This window comes from Melozone crissalis, unplaced genomic scaffold (assembly GCF_028551555.1).
Source record: "Melozone crissalis strain CALT ecotype California unplaced genomic scaffold, PUWL_Pcris_2 ptg000002l_1, whole genome shotgun sequence".
Lineage (NCBI taxonomy): Eukaryota > Metazoa > Chordata > Aves > Passeriformes > Passerellidae > Melozone > Melozone crissalis.
In genome coordinates, this window is record NW_026535780.1 from 1,536,222 (window position 1) to 1,552,053 (window position 15,832).

The 15,832-nt window shown below is 47.8% G+C and overlaps 1 protein-coding gene across 15 annotated transcripts in view; it reads right to left on the reverse strand.

Annotated features, from left to right (window-relative positions):
- Window positions 1-15,832, reverse strand: part of ADGRB1 (adhesion G protein-coupled receptor B1) — a 289,741-nt gene that overhangs the window by 113,383 nt on the left and 160,526 nt on the right. For all 15 annotated transcript variants that reach the window (XM_054284587.1, XM_054284840.1, XM_054285165.1 and 12 more), the window contains 4 exons: window positions 14,982-15,125; window positions 12,411-12,486; window positions 8,322-8,424; window positions 7,271-7,314 (listed from right to left, as the gene is read on the reverse strand). In XM_054284587.1, coding sequence (XP_054140562.1) covers window positions 7,271-7,314; window positions 8,322-8,424; window positions 12,411-12,486; window positions 14,982-15,125 — 367 coding nt within the window. The remainder of the gene's footprint in view (window positions 1-7,270; window positions 7,315-8,321; window positions 8,425-12,410; window positions 12,487-14,981; window positions 15,126-15,832) is intronic.

Genomic DNA, 15,832 nt, shown 5'->3' on the forward strand with positions numbered 1-15,832 from the left:
CACGAGGCTTTCTTCCCTCACTGACATCCCCTCAACACATCCACAGGAGCAGCTGGGAAAGGCAGGATTTGCAGCTGAAGATGTGGGGAATTGAACTGATTAAAGGCAATGGAGCTGGAACAGGGGGACTGGCAAACACCAAAACATGTTTGGGGTCACATGAAGGGCAGTGTTGTTCCTTCACAGCTGGATTGTTGCAGAAAAAAATATATATTATATATAATTTGTACAAAAATAATATGTAATAGACCATTAATAGATCCGAAGGGGAGAGCAGTGCACTGATTTCTCACAGGGTTTTAGGGTTTTAACAGAGCACCAGGTTAAGGGAGGTGACCTCTGCTCTGCTCCTGTGAGACCCTGCCTGGACTTAGCCCAACTCTGAGGCCTCCAACTTCAGATGGATGTGGAAATGCTGGAGAGATTCCAGAGGCGACCAAAAAAATGATCAGGGATGGAGCCCAGCTGGGAGAGCTGGGGGTGTTCAGTGTGGAAAAAATAAAGTGTTGACACCCTAGAGCCCCTTCTAGTGCCTCAAGAAGCTCCAAGAGAGCTGGAGAGGGAGCCAGGACAAGGGATGGAGAGCCAGGACAAGGAGGAATGGCTTTAAGCTGGAAAAGGGTGGATTTAGAGGGGATATTAGGGAGAAATTCTTCCCTGTGAGGGTGGTGAAGCCCTGGCATAGGTTGCCCAGAGAAGGTGTGGATGCCCCATCCCTGGAAGTGTCCAAGGCTGGATGGGGCTTGGAGCAGCCTGGAATAAGGGAAGGTGTCCCTGCCCATGGCAGGAGGGTGGAACTCAAGGACCTCTGAGTTCCTTTCAACCCAAACCATTCTGTGACTCCATGAAGTGTCTGTATCTGGGGGAATCATTCATCCCTGTCAGCGCAGACAGGCTGTGAGTGCCTCATCTACAGCTCTGGCAGGGTCATTGATGCTCTGGGTGACAGACAGGAGGAAAGAGAAGCTGCTTCTTGACTTTGGAAAGCTTTTCTTCAAAAGACAGGCGCTGGGAGATGGATTAACTGATGTGATGAGCAACATGATTTCTGCAGGATGTTAGAGATAAGACAATTCCTGCGTGACACGTTTCTGGTGGTGGAGAGTAGAGGAACCAAGGGAGCTGTACATTCCAAAGGGAATCAGACCAGCAAGGCTGGAATCACAAAAAGCCCCAAAAAGCACCCAAAAGCACCAAAAAGCACCAAAAAGGAAAGAAGAGTTAATGCCTTTCCCTTTCAACAAGTGGTGTGGAGCCCATGGAATTCACACCGTGTCCTGCTCCTTGTGCTTCCTTGCAAGGACTTTTCTTTTATCGATCCCCTTTATCCTGTGCAGTCAGGGCAGTCAGGAATTCCGACAGCTTGGGATTCTGCAGATTTGACACTGGATATTCCACCCAAAAAAATGGGAATTTCAAGCCAAGCAGCTGCACTTCAAGATTCATGGAGTATCCAGACCATAAGCACTAAAGAATACAATTACCCTATGAAAAAATTATACGAACAGTTCCTCCTTCTAGGATATTTTGGGGGCTCTTCCGAGTTGTTCCAGACAAAGGAAATGAACAAAAACACCCCCAAAAAACTTGCTCTGACATTTCAAAACTCTCCCAGTGGTTTGTGGCTCTGGCACCTCCAGGACCACCCCACACCCCACCCCTCAAGCAGCTCCTGTTTAAAAAAATCCCATAAACAGGACTGTCCTCAGCCTCTGGAGCTGTATTTTAGGATACCACGAGTTTCCAGGTGATTTCACCTCACCCCAGAGCTGAGGCAGTGTTTGTTCTGTTCTCCAAGCCTAACCTTGCTCACACAGGTCACCTTCCTAAACAGTGAGGTTTGCATTTCCTAAATCAGGTAGGTGAAAGGCTTTAATTACTGGAACAATCTTTCCCAAGGGAAGCCGAGGGTGTCCTTGAATTAAAACCACATATTCCCGAGGCTCTTTCTCTTCCAAGAGCAGAAAAGCTTTTATGCAAATATTTTGGAAGGTTTGGAAAGGCCTCTTAAGATCAGTTATTGTAATGCCTGGTTATTATAATGCTTATTTATTAAAATGAGACAGAGGAGCTGCTCGATGGAGCCAGGTGTTCCCTGAGGGATGAGGGTTCCCCTGGCAATGCTGGATCCCACTCTTTGTGTGTCTGGGGTTGGATTTCACAACTGCATGGCCTGATTTTCTCTCCTACACCAGGGGCTGAAATACAAGCACTCAGCTGGATTGGACCCTGCTGTCACCAAGGAGGGGAAGAGTAGTGCTCACCTGTTGCAGCCTGATCCCATGTTGCCTCTCCAGACCCTTCACAGGATTTTGAGATGGATAAATATCTTCTCATTCCAACCCCCTGCCATGGGCAGGGACATTTCCCACTATCCCAAGTTGCTCCAAGCCCTGTCCAGCCTGGCCTTGGACACTTCCAGGGATGGGACTTTCCTGGGCATTCCAGTTTCCAGGGTTCCAACACCACCCTCACACAAAATAATTTCATCCCAATATCCAATCTAATTTATTTCACTTTAAAGCCATTTCCCCTTGTTCCATCACTCCATGTCCCTGTCAGATATCCCACACTTTGTGGTTTGCGACTGTCCCTTTCCATCTCACACCAGTTCTCCTTGTTTACCTGCTCCTGTGCTCAAAAAACACCCAAACACAGCTTTGATGGCCTGAACCCAGATTCATCAGCCCCAGGGGGCAGCAGGACTGCTTTGCAACACTAAATAGCCCCACAAATTCCTCTGCAGCCACAGAGTCATGGAATTGTTAAGGCTGGAAATGATTATGGAGCCCAACTCTTGACACATCATTCCCATGTTCACCACTATACCTCATCCCCACATGCCACATCCACACAATTTTTGGACGCTCCCAGGAGTGGTGACTCCACCACCTCCCTGGGCTGCCTCTTCAAAGCCTGACCACTTTCCCAGAGAATAACTTTTTCCTAATATCCAATATCTAAACCTCCACTGGTGCATCTTGAGGCCCTTTCCTCTCGTCCTGTCACTTGTTACCTGGGAGAAGAGACTGAATCCAACCTCATTAAAATGTCCTGTAAGAGACTGACTCCAACCTCATTAAAATGTCCTGTCAGGGAGTTGTAAAGACACAAGAAGTGATTCTGTCACCACCAGTAACAAACCTGGGCTCTGTCTCCCTGTTTCCATTGCCAAATGAAATCCCTGGGCAAGGCAGGTGAGGAATGAAACTCTGGTGAAGCACAAGAACATGACCACACAACCATGGATGCATTTATCAACTCCTCCCCTGTCCCAGGAAGAGAAAGAGGGAGCAGGAGACCAGATCCTGCCTGGGTTTTCACTTCATCAGGGCTAAGCAGCCAATAATTACTCCAGATGAATACCCTTGGAGGAGAGCCAGAGAATCCTAAATCATTCTCTGATTTCAACTTTCAATTTACCCAGGCCATGCTAAGCTCATTAATCACACTCGCAGCACCCAACACAACAGAAATTAGTCCCTGATCTTCTCCCCTCTTATTTCATGCCATGAGGAGTTGGGGGCAAGGGAAAGAGAAAAGAGAGGCAGAGGTGCCACCCACGAATCTCAGAGTCACTCAAAGGGGCTGGGATTAATAAATCAAAAATCCATTGTTAATAGTACAAGCTTAAATATCCATCTAAATGCAAATGAATGAACACTCAAGGGTTCTTCCTCTTTTTTTTATTTCCAAGTGCTCAGTTCGACAGCTCCATCTTTAAAGGAAGCACATGGTCACCAGATAATTGTCTGATTCTAATTGCAATTTTACAGTCCAACCCTTCACGGCCCACGGACTTTAAGTGGCCTTTAAAGGATTTTGGCATGCTCTGGATGGGATTGGAAGCTCAGGTGTCTGCAGGAACAGGCAGGAGCTCTCATGGGAAGATTGCTCCAGGTTTCCAGCCTCTGTACCTGTTCAGTCACAGGAGGCAAAGGGTTAAATCCAGAGGCTGGGTCACTGGAATCAGGTGGAATTTGGGTCACCAAATTCTGCAGCCTCAGGTGGGTGACTGTGAGTGTGGGGACCCATCCTTGGAGCAGGAACATGGAGAGTGGCACTAGAGGAATCTTGAGGGATCTCAGCATCTTCTGAGAAGGCAACCTGATTCACAAATTGTCTCCTATATTCTATAATTTTACATCTTTGAATTCTAAATAGTCAAATGTTTGCAAAAATATTAAGGTTTGGATTAAAGGTTTGGTTACTGGAAGGTGGACTGGCTCAGTGGAATTAAAAACACAAAGGAAGGGCCATGTGTTCTCTGACAGAGAATGGCCCTCATTGGGTTTTTGCTCTTTGTGATAAGTCTTATCTGGAGTATTTAGGAAGGAATAGGATAGATAGATGCACAGGTGAAGTAGAATGAGTGGGTGACACTGGCAACTAGGTGGATTGAAACATGGACCCTCAACAATAGGCTGTGATAATTGATGTGAAGATGATAATTCAAGGCACAGCAAATGGGGATTTGCCATCAGCAGGCTGGTTTGGGCTGCAGGGAATGCAGCAGGGGGGAGAACAGGCAGGGAAATGAAGCTGTAATTCCATTAAATTGGTGAGAACTGGGAAATGGGATTTCACAGGATCACAGAACGGTTCAGCTTGGAAGGGACCTTCGCAAACATTAAATTCCAACCCCTCTGCCATGGACAGGGACACTTTCCCCTAGACCAGGTTACTCAAAGCCCCATCTAATCTGATTCTGAACACTTCCAGGGATGGGACATCCTTGGTTTCACGCATTTGCACATCCACCTATTGAGACTGATCAGTGGGAAAACCTCCAGGCCACAGGAAGAGGAGGCAGGAAGGAGAAGATGGGAGCAAAGATGGGAATCACCAAGGAATGGCTGAACCATGGGGTTTCCTGGCACAGAGCCACCAATCAGGACCTCTACCACATACCAGGCAACAAGTCCAGGGTGCAAAAGGTCTTGCTCCAAGCAGAAAACAGTCATCCAAAATTGATATTCCAACTCCTCGACAGTTCCAGAGCGCTGTTCAAGTTTGAGGTGAGCAGTCGGGACTGGGGAACAGGGTTTGCATAATTGGCCTTTCATTAGACTTTCCCAGGAGGCAGCAGAGGTACCAAATCAGCTTTAAAATGTTGTGCAAATCAGCTTTTAAATTATTGCACAAACAGCTTGGCAGCTCCCCTTGCCAGAGTTCCCTGGATCAGCTCTAAATTTTGGAACATTGTCCAAGCAAAAATCTGCTGACATCAGGATCTGGGGCTTTTCAGCTGCTCAAGATTGTAAATGTTGGTTGCAAACACTTGCAGGCGTGCACACACACCCCTTAAAATCCTGAAACATGGGGGAAATGGAGGCTTAGCAGCAGCATTTGCACAACCAATCTGCCGGCGGGTTGGAATCCATGCTTGAAAACTGAACCATGGCCTTGGTGCCAAGAAATTTCCTGCTCAGCTCTTCGCTCCCATTCTTTGGTGCCATGAGGATGCAGGGATGAAAGACTGAAAGGAGTCCCAGCATCCTGCACTCCCAGAGGGACAACAGGCAGCCCAAGAAGCTGCTGAGCCGTGGGAGGAAGAGTGTGGAGCAGCCAGAGCTCCCAGGGCAGGAATGCCTGGTCTAGGGGGTTAGAATGAGATGATCTTTAGGATCTCTTCCAACCCAAACCATTCTCTAAGATGAGGCAGAGCTGATGATGCTGAACTGGGCACTGTTCTGCCTCCAGCTCAGAAAATCCATCCAAACCTCTCAGTCCATGCTCAGCACTGGGCAAACTTTCATCTCTGTCCCATCAGGCACTTCCCAGAGCCAGCTCTGACAGATTCCTGTACCCACCCTGAATGGCATTCCTGTCCGTCAGCCACTCCCAAACTGGATTTTGCTCTTTTCATACTCAGACTGCAGCTAATTAAATCCAGGTCTGAGCACTGCAGGGAAACATCTCCACGTTCCTGGACACAACTCTCTCTCTGCTTTTGGAAAGCCGAAAGTAATAGGATGGAGTGCAGAGCAAAAGGGGCAATGGTTCCAGCTTCTGCCTTTACTTGCCAAAAATTGGGTTGTTGTACAAGTACTTTAATTCTATTCCAGCATGGAGAAACAATAGATCTAGCAGATCAGGCCAGCTCCTGAATCTGCTCCCCAATCCAACCCTCAGTGCTGACCCACACACTCTTTAGCACACAGAAAATATTATAAAATCCCCTTTTTATTAATTTCTTAAAAGTCCACCTGCATCTCAACCATCTTATAACACTGGAGCAATTTTCACTAGAAGCCAGAGGGACCAGTTCTGCCCTGGGCTACAGCACAGGTGTGATTCCACAAGCAGGGAGAACCTCTGGGTTCTTCAGCCTTGCTTTGGATCCACTCAGAGATGCCAAATTAATCCCAGAGCAACGGGAGCTGAGCTGAGTGTAAATATGTTGCCTGCCTCTGTGTGCATATGCTACTTAATGGAGCATAAAAGGACAAGAATGGAATCATTTTTCAGATGCTGCTGGTAATAACAATAAATAATAATAATAAATGCAGGGGCATGTGCCAAATGTGTGAGATCTCAAGGAGAGGAACTGACTGTAAGCAGAAGAGGAGCCAGGTAGCTGCTCAAACTGAGATGCAAAAGTCAGTGAAGTAAAACCGCCATTAAATCAAACACTTTGTATCCTTGTCAAGTTCACTCAGGATTTAAGACCTCACTTTCAGAGTGAGTTTTTTTTTCCTTTCTAAGATGCACATTCTTTGACAACTACTCCCCATATGGGATTTATGGTCCCAACTCTTTGTGGTAACTTGGGATTGTTTTTATTTTTCCCTGCTGGCCACAAGCGCATCACTCAAACCCTCCTGAACAGCACCAATCGTCGCTGGAATTCTGGCAAAAATCATTTTTCTATATCACAGCAGCACAATGTAAAGTTCACATCACCTGAACTTCACCTCCACAGGCCATATTTGCAACTGACTTTTTGTTACTCTCCTTATGGTGCATGATTTGGGGTGAGCCAAGCACTGCAGAGAGCCAAGCACAGCTGTGCTGAGCTCAATCTGAGAACTTCCACAGTCCTGGGTCCCAGTTCATGCATCCTTTATGTGGAAAAATCCAAAAGAGCACTAAACAACAACTCAGAGAGAAACAGTGCATGTGTGAAGGAAGGCACACTCCCAACCAGGGCGAAGAAAATACTGAACAGAGAGAGCAAGAACTGACACCTCACTGCTAAAATTGTGATGATTTCACCCAAAAAAGGCAAACAGACCTGTGAGAATAAAGCGAAACCCACAGAACTCACCCATCATTTTCATCCCACAGGATGCAGGTCTGGTTGGTGGTTCCCTGCCAGGAGACAAGAAAGGGAAAATAGGAACAAATCAGTGTCATGCTGCTTGTGGAGTGTCTGGACTGGAATGGAGAATGTGGGGCCTGTAAATCTCCTTCCACTGCCCTGAGGATGGGGTGTCTGGGATACACCAGAGGAGCTGCCATGGATCTCAAACCCTTGGAATGGCTTTTGCCAGCCTGGGATTGAAAAGGCAGAGTAAAACCCACCTTGGTTTGTTCTGCATCACGAGCACTGCAGAGGGATTTGACTCTGCCTCTCTCCTGACTCAACCCACGGATATTCCTCCTTATCCCTCCTCTCACACAGAATCCTTTTGCTGCTCCCTTCTGGAAAGTGGATCAAATACAGCCTCTGCTTTCATGGGACAAAAGCACAGCGCTGCAGGAGGGGGTCAGGTGTGTTTAAAGCCCCCTGGAAGAGCTTTGCCTCTGACTCCAGCTGTCTGAGACAGCTTTGGAAAATCCTTCCAGGACAGTCCAAAGACACAACAGATCTTAATATTCATGTTGTAGAGCCTCAGGAGGGCATCTGATCTCCACAAGGATGGACCTTGGGGTATGTAAATGTCCATCCCATAAATCTGCTTAGGATTGAGCAGAGGAACCTGGAGGGAATTTTTGCCTGTCTTGGAAAGCATTGAGGACTACAGTAATAGTAGTCCAGAATTAATGGGAACAACTTTTCCCTCATCAAGGAAGACCATTGTTACATCAACTTATTTTAATGAGAGCACAATTATTCCTGTGTGATGATCCCCACAATGAAATGGTGTGAACTGGGGACAAGCATGGCCATGTTCCCTGTGCCAGCAGTGTCACCCTCCTGCTGCTCTGGAAATGAAGTTTGCTTTATTTTTATTTTGGGTAGGATTGAAGAGTCCTGCACCAACAAAAAGATGTCAGGAGCCCATCAAAACCACCTCATCCTTGCAGCAACACATTCCTGCCCTGCAGGTGCAAACACAGCCATGGGATGGGGCAGGTTCCCAGGAACCACTTACGTTGTACAGGTGGGAGAATTCGATTTCCAGAGGGGTGAGGAGAGACCGAGGGAATGGCTTCACAGTCACAGAGATGACTTTGGAGTTCAGAACAGTGCTGTTCCTGGGGAGGAGAGGGGAAAGAGAGCTTTTAGAGGGATTTTTGAGGAGCAGGGAGTCCCATGGCAATCATCACTGGTGGTGCAAGGTTTAGAGTACACAGTGCCGAAGGGGTTCACCCCATTATTATAAAATAACCCCAAATGCATTTGCTGCTGATGAACCCCATCCTCTGCCCTCTGGGCTCCCGTCACAACCAATCCACATGTGTTCCTCCAAAATAAAACCATTTTATGAGCCTTATCTACTGGCCTTAGAGTCTGTATCTATCCCAGAAATAAAATACTCCTGGGCTCATTTTCTGTCCCTGCCATGAGGAAATAGAGCTCATTTGGACCACACTGAGCCTTGTAGGTGCCTTCCAACTCAGAATATTCCATGATTTCATGTGTTTTCCACAAAAAAAAAAAATCTTGTTTTGCCTCTCCAAGGCTGGCTCAGCCTGCACTGCAGTGAGGCTGAGGCATGGTTGCTTATCCATGGGGCAGCACACGATCCTGGCTGGAGGCAATGGTGTGTATCTTCATTCCCTGAGGACCAAAAGCAAATGGAAGAAGGCCAAACCTTTCATGTAGATGTCTAAATGTCTGTGCCCAGACAAATATTGTAATAAATCTGGCAGCCCTGGGAGATTTGGCTCTTGGGAGGGGCAACATGTGAGGGGGTACTTCCCCTTCCTGGAAAGCCAAATTCTTTGTAGGCACTTCCCTGGATGCTGAACATGTAAAAATACAGAATTTCCTCTTTTTCTTTTTTTTTTTTCCTGCAGTTTATTGGTGTTTAAATTAGCAAAAGGTCCCCACAAGAAGCAGCTGGAAGTGCTGCCATGAAGGAATTGGTAGTGGAAGATCCAGATCAGGCTGCTCCCAGCCCCTGTGACATCCATGCACAAAGGAAATCCTTTCTTATCCTAATCTCCACCAAATCTGCAAGTACTGCAAAAATTTTTCACTTTTCTCTCTGGATTTTATCTTTGTTTTTTAAAAATAATTAGGTGGGAAAGATTGCACTTGCTTAACAGCAGCTGAAAAAAATAGGGTTTAAGGAAATAAAAAGAGGGAAAAAATATTTGGAATTGTCCATGGATGTGTAAGTGGATGCTCAAAAAGCTACTGTTCCACCAACACTAGAGGGAACAATAACATTAATTTAACAGGGAAAGAAAAAAATCAAAAGTATATCTTTTTCTTTAACAAAAAAAGGAAAAACTAAACGAGAAAAAGAAGAAAAAAAATAATGAAGCGACAAAGCCCAACTATCACTCTGCAGAGGAAAAGTGAAGGAGTAAATCAATGGGAGCAGGCAGCTGTAAGAAGCTCAAAATGGGATCTGCTGAAAGGTAACCACCAGTGCATGTCTTCATTAGAGGCTGTGTCTGCAAGGGTCAGTCCACAGGTCAATGCTGCTGAATATTTGCATGAGCAGCAGGGATGACACCAAAACCCCCTTGTGGAGGCTGAGGAGCAGGTGAGAATCGATGCAGCCAACACAGAAAGAAAGAGAATTTGATTTTTCAGCGTGGCAAGTTGTTGAGACACAGGAGTCACCGGTGTGCAGACCGTGAAGGGTGATCAGGGGCCAAGAAGCTGCAGCTGAACCAGAAGTTGAAGGAGATTTATAAAAATAAATGGAAAGCAATTTTTTACATGGGTGAATAATGCTAGCACAAGGGGGAATGGTTTTAAACTGCAAGAGATGAGGTTAGGATTAAATGTTGGGAAGAAATTCTTTGCTCAGAGGATGGTGAGGCCCTGGCACAGATTCCCGGAGAAGCTGTGGCTGCCCCATCCCTGGAAGTGTCCAAGGCAAGGCTGGATGGGACTTGGAGCAGCCTGGGATAGAGGAATGTGTCTCTGCCCATGGCAGGAGGTTTGGAATGGGATAATCTTGAAAATCCTTTCCACTGAGATGAAGCAAAGAACTTCTGTCTGTACCCTCCTTATCTGGATTCCACTGTGCTGTTGGGTTTAATTTCACTTTGAGAGGAGGAAATAGCAAAGGGAGTTCAAAACAGAGACATAAAGTCAATCCAGGTGCAGGAAAACAAATGAAATTTCTCTGTTGGAAGGCTTATCTGATAGTTCCTTGCATGTGGGAGGGCTTTTCAGTCACCCACCCGAAGGCCAAGTGCCTGGAAGTGAAAGCCAGACAAATTCAGCCTTAAAAAGAGAGGCAGGCTCCTGGCAGAGAAGGTAATTAAGCAGCTGAGCAGCTTGTCGGGGGTGCAGGAGGACTCAGTGTCACGGGGAATCTTTCAGGAGGAAGATGCGTCGCTTTTCCTACAAGCACGTTGCAGCCCAGCTTCTGGGAAGGAAACGAACACGGGGAGATCGGCTTGGGCAGGAACTCAGAGGAGCTCAGAGGGCTCCCGAGTGGCCACCAAGGGTGTGCAAAGGGCTGTGAGCATAGTGCTAGCTACACAGGGAGAGCCAGGCTGGTGGCTCTCTGCTGTCCCTGTCCTCTGCAGCAGAGTCCAGCTGGGACCAAGCGCCTCTCTCACCTCCTTGGCTTGGAAAATCAGGTTTTGTGTGCAGCCCATCTCAATTGTCACAGCTGCCAAGATCTGCTGGGCTCTCTGGATCCAAGGGGACAGAGTAATGTGTGACTCAGAGATGGAATTGCTGCTTGGGGGGAGGTAAATTGGGACAATTAGGAACAGCTCAGCTGGTGCTGTTTGTTGAGTTAAATCTACTTTTTTTTCCATTTTTTTCCCTTCTTGGAAGAATCACTCTGCATTGAATCAGAGTGGTCCAATCCAGGGTCTGTATTTCTTATGTGTACCCAGGAATAGCTGCTCTCCTCAGTGGTCAGAAATATTTTTTACCCATAGACAGCTACGTGGTTATTTAACAACATTCTCCTTTTTAAAGCTGTGTCCATTTGCACAGTGCTGAAGTAAGAGGTGTTTTACTGCTGCTTCCATTTATCTTTTTTTCTTTTCCTTTGACTCTCCACAGGTGATTCAAGACTCGAGATTTTTTTAAAGAGGGACTGTCCTTTAATTAAGGAACATCTTAAATCAGCTCTCCCCTGGGAAGGCTGTTCGGAGGCTGTGGCTGCCGCAGCTGCTGGTTATCAGAGCTCATTCCCTGCTTGGCCAGAGGAAGCTGAAATACCACTGGATCATTTGAGCCAATGATGTTTATTGCCCTTCTGATCTAATTCCCACTGCTGTAATGGAAGATATTACAGAATACAGTTGGCTGACTTGCTAATTCCTCTCTGCACTCAGTCGGAGCTCTTTTGCCATTGCCAGTGCTAAATCTGGAGGTATTTAAATGATTATCGGTGAGGAGAGATGCCCTGGTGTTTATGGTAAATGGGCTCACGCTAATCAGTGCAGAACAGACTTAGAAGGTGCCTTAGGATGCTTAATTTACTGCCTCAGTACCTGTCATTGGGGAGGAAAAAAAAAAAAAAAACAAACCAGAAAAAGAGTGAGAGGAAAAGGAAGAGGAGCGAAGAAAACGGAAGGGAGTGCTGAGCACAAAAGCTTTGGTGCCTGAGGCAGACATGTGCAGCCAGGCGTGCTCTGCTCCCCTCTCTCCTCCCCTGCCTGATTTCTCTGTGCTGCTGTGCTGTGCTGTTCTCCAGGGCTCAGTGTGGCTGGCAGCTCCCTGGCAGCTTGGGAAGATCGGGGCAGCTGAGCATCCCCCATCTGTCAGGGCTGCCAAAATCCCCCCTGGCCACGAGGGCAGGGTGAGGTTTCACTCCTGGAGGGTGAAGGGTGGCAGGGAAAGGTGAGACAGCAGCACTGAACTTCCTCCCCTCATGTCTGGGGTGCTGGATATGGAAGGGGAAAACATTCCTGCACCTCCAGCACATGGTGCATGAGCCTGGCCCCAGGTGAACATGGGGTCAAAATATTCCCACTGCAGGTCAAAATCTGTCTTGATCTCTGATTTTCCCTGGAGAACCAGCGCTCTGCAGGCAGAGGGCTCATCCTGGTGATTCCCCAGCTGCTCCCCATGCCCAGGCAGCCCCTCTTACCTCTGCAGGGAGAGGATGTTGCCCACGTTCCGGTAGAGCACGGTCCCAACCACGAAGACAGAGGAGTCGTCCGACACTGCAGGACACCAGAGGAGAGGGAAGAAGACAACAGCACTGAGACAATCAGGGTGGCAGCTGTCCCCACGGGACACCCCAGGGCAGGATTTGGCCTCTGGAGGAGCATGGCCATTGGTGGACGGGCATGTCCAATGCCACCATCACTGCAGTGGGATGCTGTCACTATAGGGAGGGCTCAGCACCTTTGGGGTTACCCAGCATCCCAGATTTCTGCCTTCATCAAGGCTCACCCTTCCCAAATGGGGCTCCCCCATTCAGAAACCCCCAAATTCATCTGACAGCACCACAGCAGACAAATCTGCAGGGTGGAAAGGTCTCTTGCAGTCCCCTTGAGGCCTTTGGAGCCGTCCACAGCTATCAGGCCATCAGAGAGCAGAGCTGAGCTGGGGCTGACAAGGCCAGAGGGAAGGGGAGAGGTCCCACTGAGCCTGCTCTGACCCCAAAACTCATGTGCTGCCTCTGGGGGCTGCAGATCCAGATGAGCCTCTGAATCATCTGTCTGACCTCTGGGCACATCACTTGACCTCCTCCTTCTCCTCTTATTTATCCTCCTCCTCCTCCACTACCTCATGGTGCCTCAGCTGCAAAAAGCCAGAATTTCCCTGATAAATCACAGGCAACAGAGGCAGCCCTGGGGCTGGATTTTTGGGGGACAAAAACCAAGTGGCTGTGTGGAAAGCAATGCTGAAGAAGCCTGGGAAAGCACCAGGTGGGGCTTCTCTGATATCTTGTACTGAGGCTGAGCTGAGTGTGTCTGCTGCATCACTGCAGGACAGGCACAGCTCTGCATGTCCATCTTTCTCATCATCAAATTGGGATATCTGCTGAGCACATAACTGGGAGGGACTGGCAGACAGGCTTGCAGAGCAACTTTGTCACCCGACTGCATAAATCAGAGTTGGCCCATCTAAATCAACTGTTCAAAGTCAGCTCCCAGCAGTGAGGGGGTTTGGATTTGGTCTCATGAAGCTGCCTGTCTTCATCACTTTGCTCAGGATAGCTGCTCCTGTTCCCAGAGAAAAGTGAGATCAAAACTGATAGAGGTGGATTTCTGCTGGAATCACTGAGTAACCCCTCCAAAGCTACACCACCAGCATGAGATATTGAATAAAAGAAAGGCAAAAGAGGCCTGGGTGGTACTCAGGAAACCATGGAGAGGTGAGCACCGATTGGAAATTGTTTCTTCAGGGTGGATGTCACGTTTTGTTTGCTCAGTCACTACAGCTCGGGGTCCCTGGGGCAGCTCTGTGTGAGGATGCTTCCAACAGAAATCTAGAAAACAGCTCCATGGGGAGCTGGACACTTTTGGGACAGCCCTCAGCCTCAGAGCAGGATCCGCTCTGTCTAGGTCTGGTCCAGCAATTTGTCCAACAGGTGATTAAAGATTTCAAAAGGTGAAGCCATCATGGCTTCCACAAACTGGGATAATGCTCCCAATGTGCTCCAGCTTCTCCCAGGGAGCTCACACTGTCTACAAGGCACAACAAAACACAAGGAGTGCTTGACAAGGTCCTTGCTCTGCCAGTGACTCACTGTTTACCCTTGGGGGTGCCATTTAACTGTTCGTGGCCTCAGATTTCCCAAGCTGAAGTGATGGCTGATGCCATCCCCAGCAGAGAGGCCTATGACAAAAGGTCCTCGTGTGACAACTCGAGGCCAAAGGTCTTTGGTAGCAACAACTCAGGCTCCAGCCTCTGTCCCAAGGAAAGGGGAGCCAGCAGCTCTCAAAGCCATGAGTGCCAAAAGCAAATCCCATCATCAACCAGCCCAATTTAGGGTCCTGCTTTTGAAAACTCAGGGCTCAATCCTGCCAAATGTTGTCTCTGCCTAAAGATGAGCACCTTGAGTGTGCTGGTTCCTGGGACTCACATCCATCAGACCATCCCAGAAACCTCCAGTTGTTTTGGTTTTTTTAATAAATAATTTTGGGTTATCCTAGCATGCAACGAGAGACTTCCAGATCTATCAGTGAGGCCAGCTTCGTTGAGGCATCACCTCCATGCTGGGGCTCCTATCCAAGCCCTGATGTGGAGCCTCAGTGATAAATGCCTCTGAATTTCAATTCTGGGGGCAGGAAATTTCACACAAGGGCCATAAATTCCCAGATGTATCAAAGCTTGTCCAAGCAGCAGACTCAGCTGCTCAGCCTGACCTGCTGACTCCCAGCTACTCACCCTCAGATGGCTCCATCAGGTTTGGATCCAGGCTTGGAGGGCAGCTAAAGAAGTGTTTGCCAATTTTTCCTGCTTCTTTAGGGAAAGATAAACATCCACACCCAGGCACTAAACCTGCCCCTGAACTTTTGTGAGGAGTTTAGTTCAAAATCTAAGTCAGGCCATGTTTGAAAGCCTTATTTACACTCAACAGTGCTTCGATGCCCAAACATTTGTGACCAAATCCAGCTGATCTGGAAGAGGATCTGAAGACCAAGCAAACAGAAGGAATCACTCTTAGAAAATGAAGGGAAAAAATTGTGTTGACTGTGCTGCCTACCTGAGAGCCCTGAAGACAGGATGCTCTTGGAGACAGTGACCTTGTCCTCCGAGTTCTTGGCCCAGTCCACCATTCCCCTCCAGCCTTTCATGGGGAAGGTGATGTCGGTTGCTGCGTTTGCAGGCAGTTTGTGAATACCAAGGACTGGGGAGAAGCAAGAAATGAAACCAGTGAGTGAAACCAGCTTCAATAAGTTCCATGTGTGCTCAAGAAAACATGGGAATCATTAGTGGGAAATCAGAGATATTGGGTCTTGGGAGCCATAGGAGTGATGCTGTCTTGAGGAGATGTCTGTGCATGAAAGAAGATAAAAGCAGGGCTTGTGCTTTGCTGAAAGGGTTCTGCCTGCATTAAATCTGGCAGAGGAGAGTCTGCTCCAGCACCTTATCTCCAGGAGTGGCCAGCAGCAGCTGATAAGAAGTGGGAGGAAGAACAAGACATCTCTTGGTTTGCCCTCCCAGCAATCAGCAGGACTTCCTCAGCTCCTGGCTGCATCCAGATCATCAACTTTAACAGCCACCAATGGACCTCTCTTTTGTGCACTTTCCTAATCCCATCATGAACCCATCTGTACTTTTTGGCTTCTGCAACTTCCTCTGGCAACAAGTTCCACGCTGCGATTGTGCACACAGCATCAATCAAACACTGCCTGCTGTTTGTTCGCTGCCTCCATTGGCTGCTGGGCAGTTCTTGTGTTCAAAAAAATAAAAGAAAGAGTCTAATTCTGCCCAGTTCGTCATCTGTTCTCCATTTGGTAGATATCTCTCAGATCTCTCTGTGGATCTTTCTTCTTCCTCATGAAATCCCAACTTCTTTGGAGAAAAGCCACCCTGTATTTATGCCCATCCATG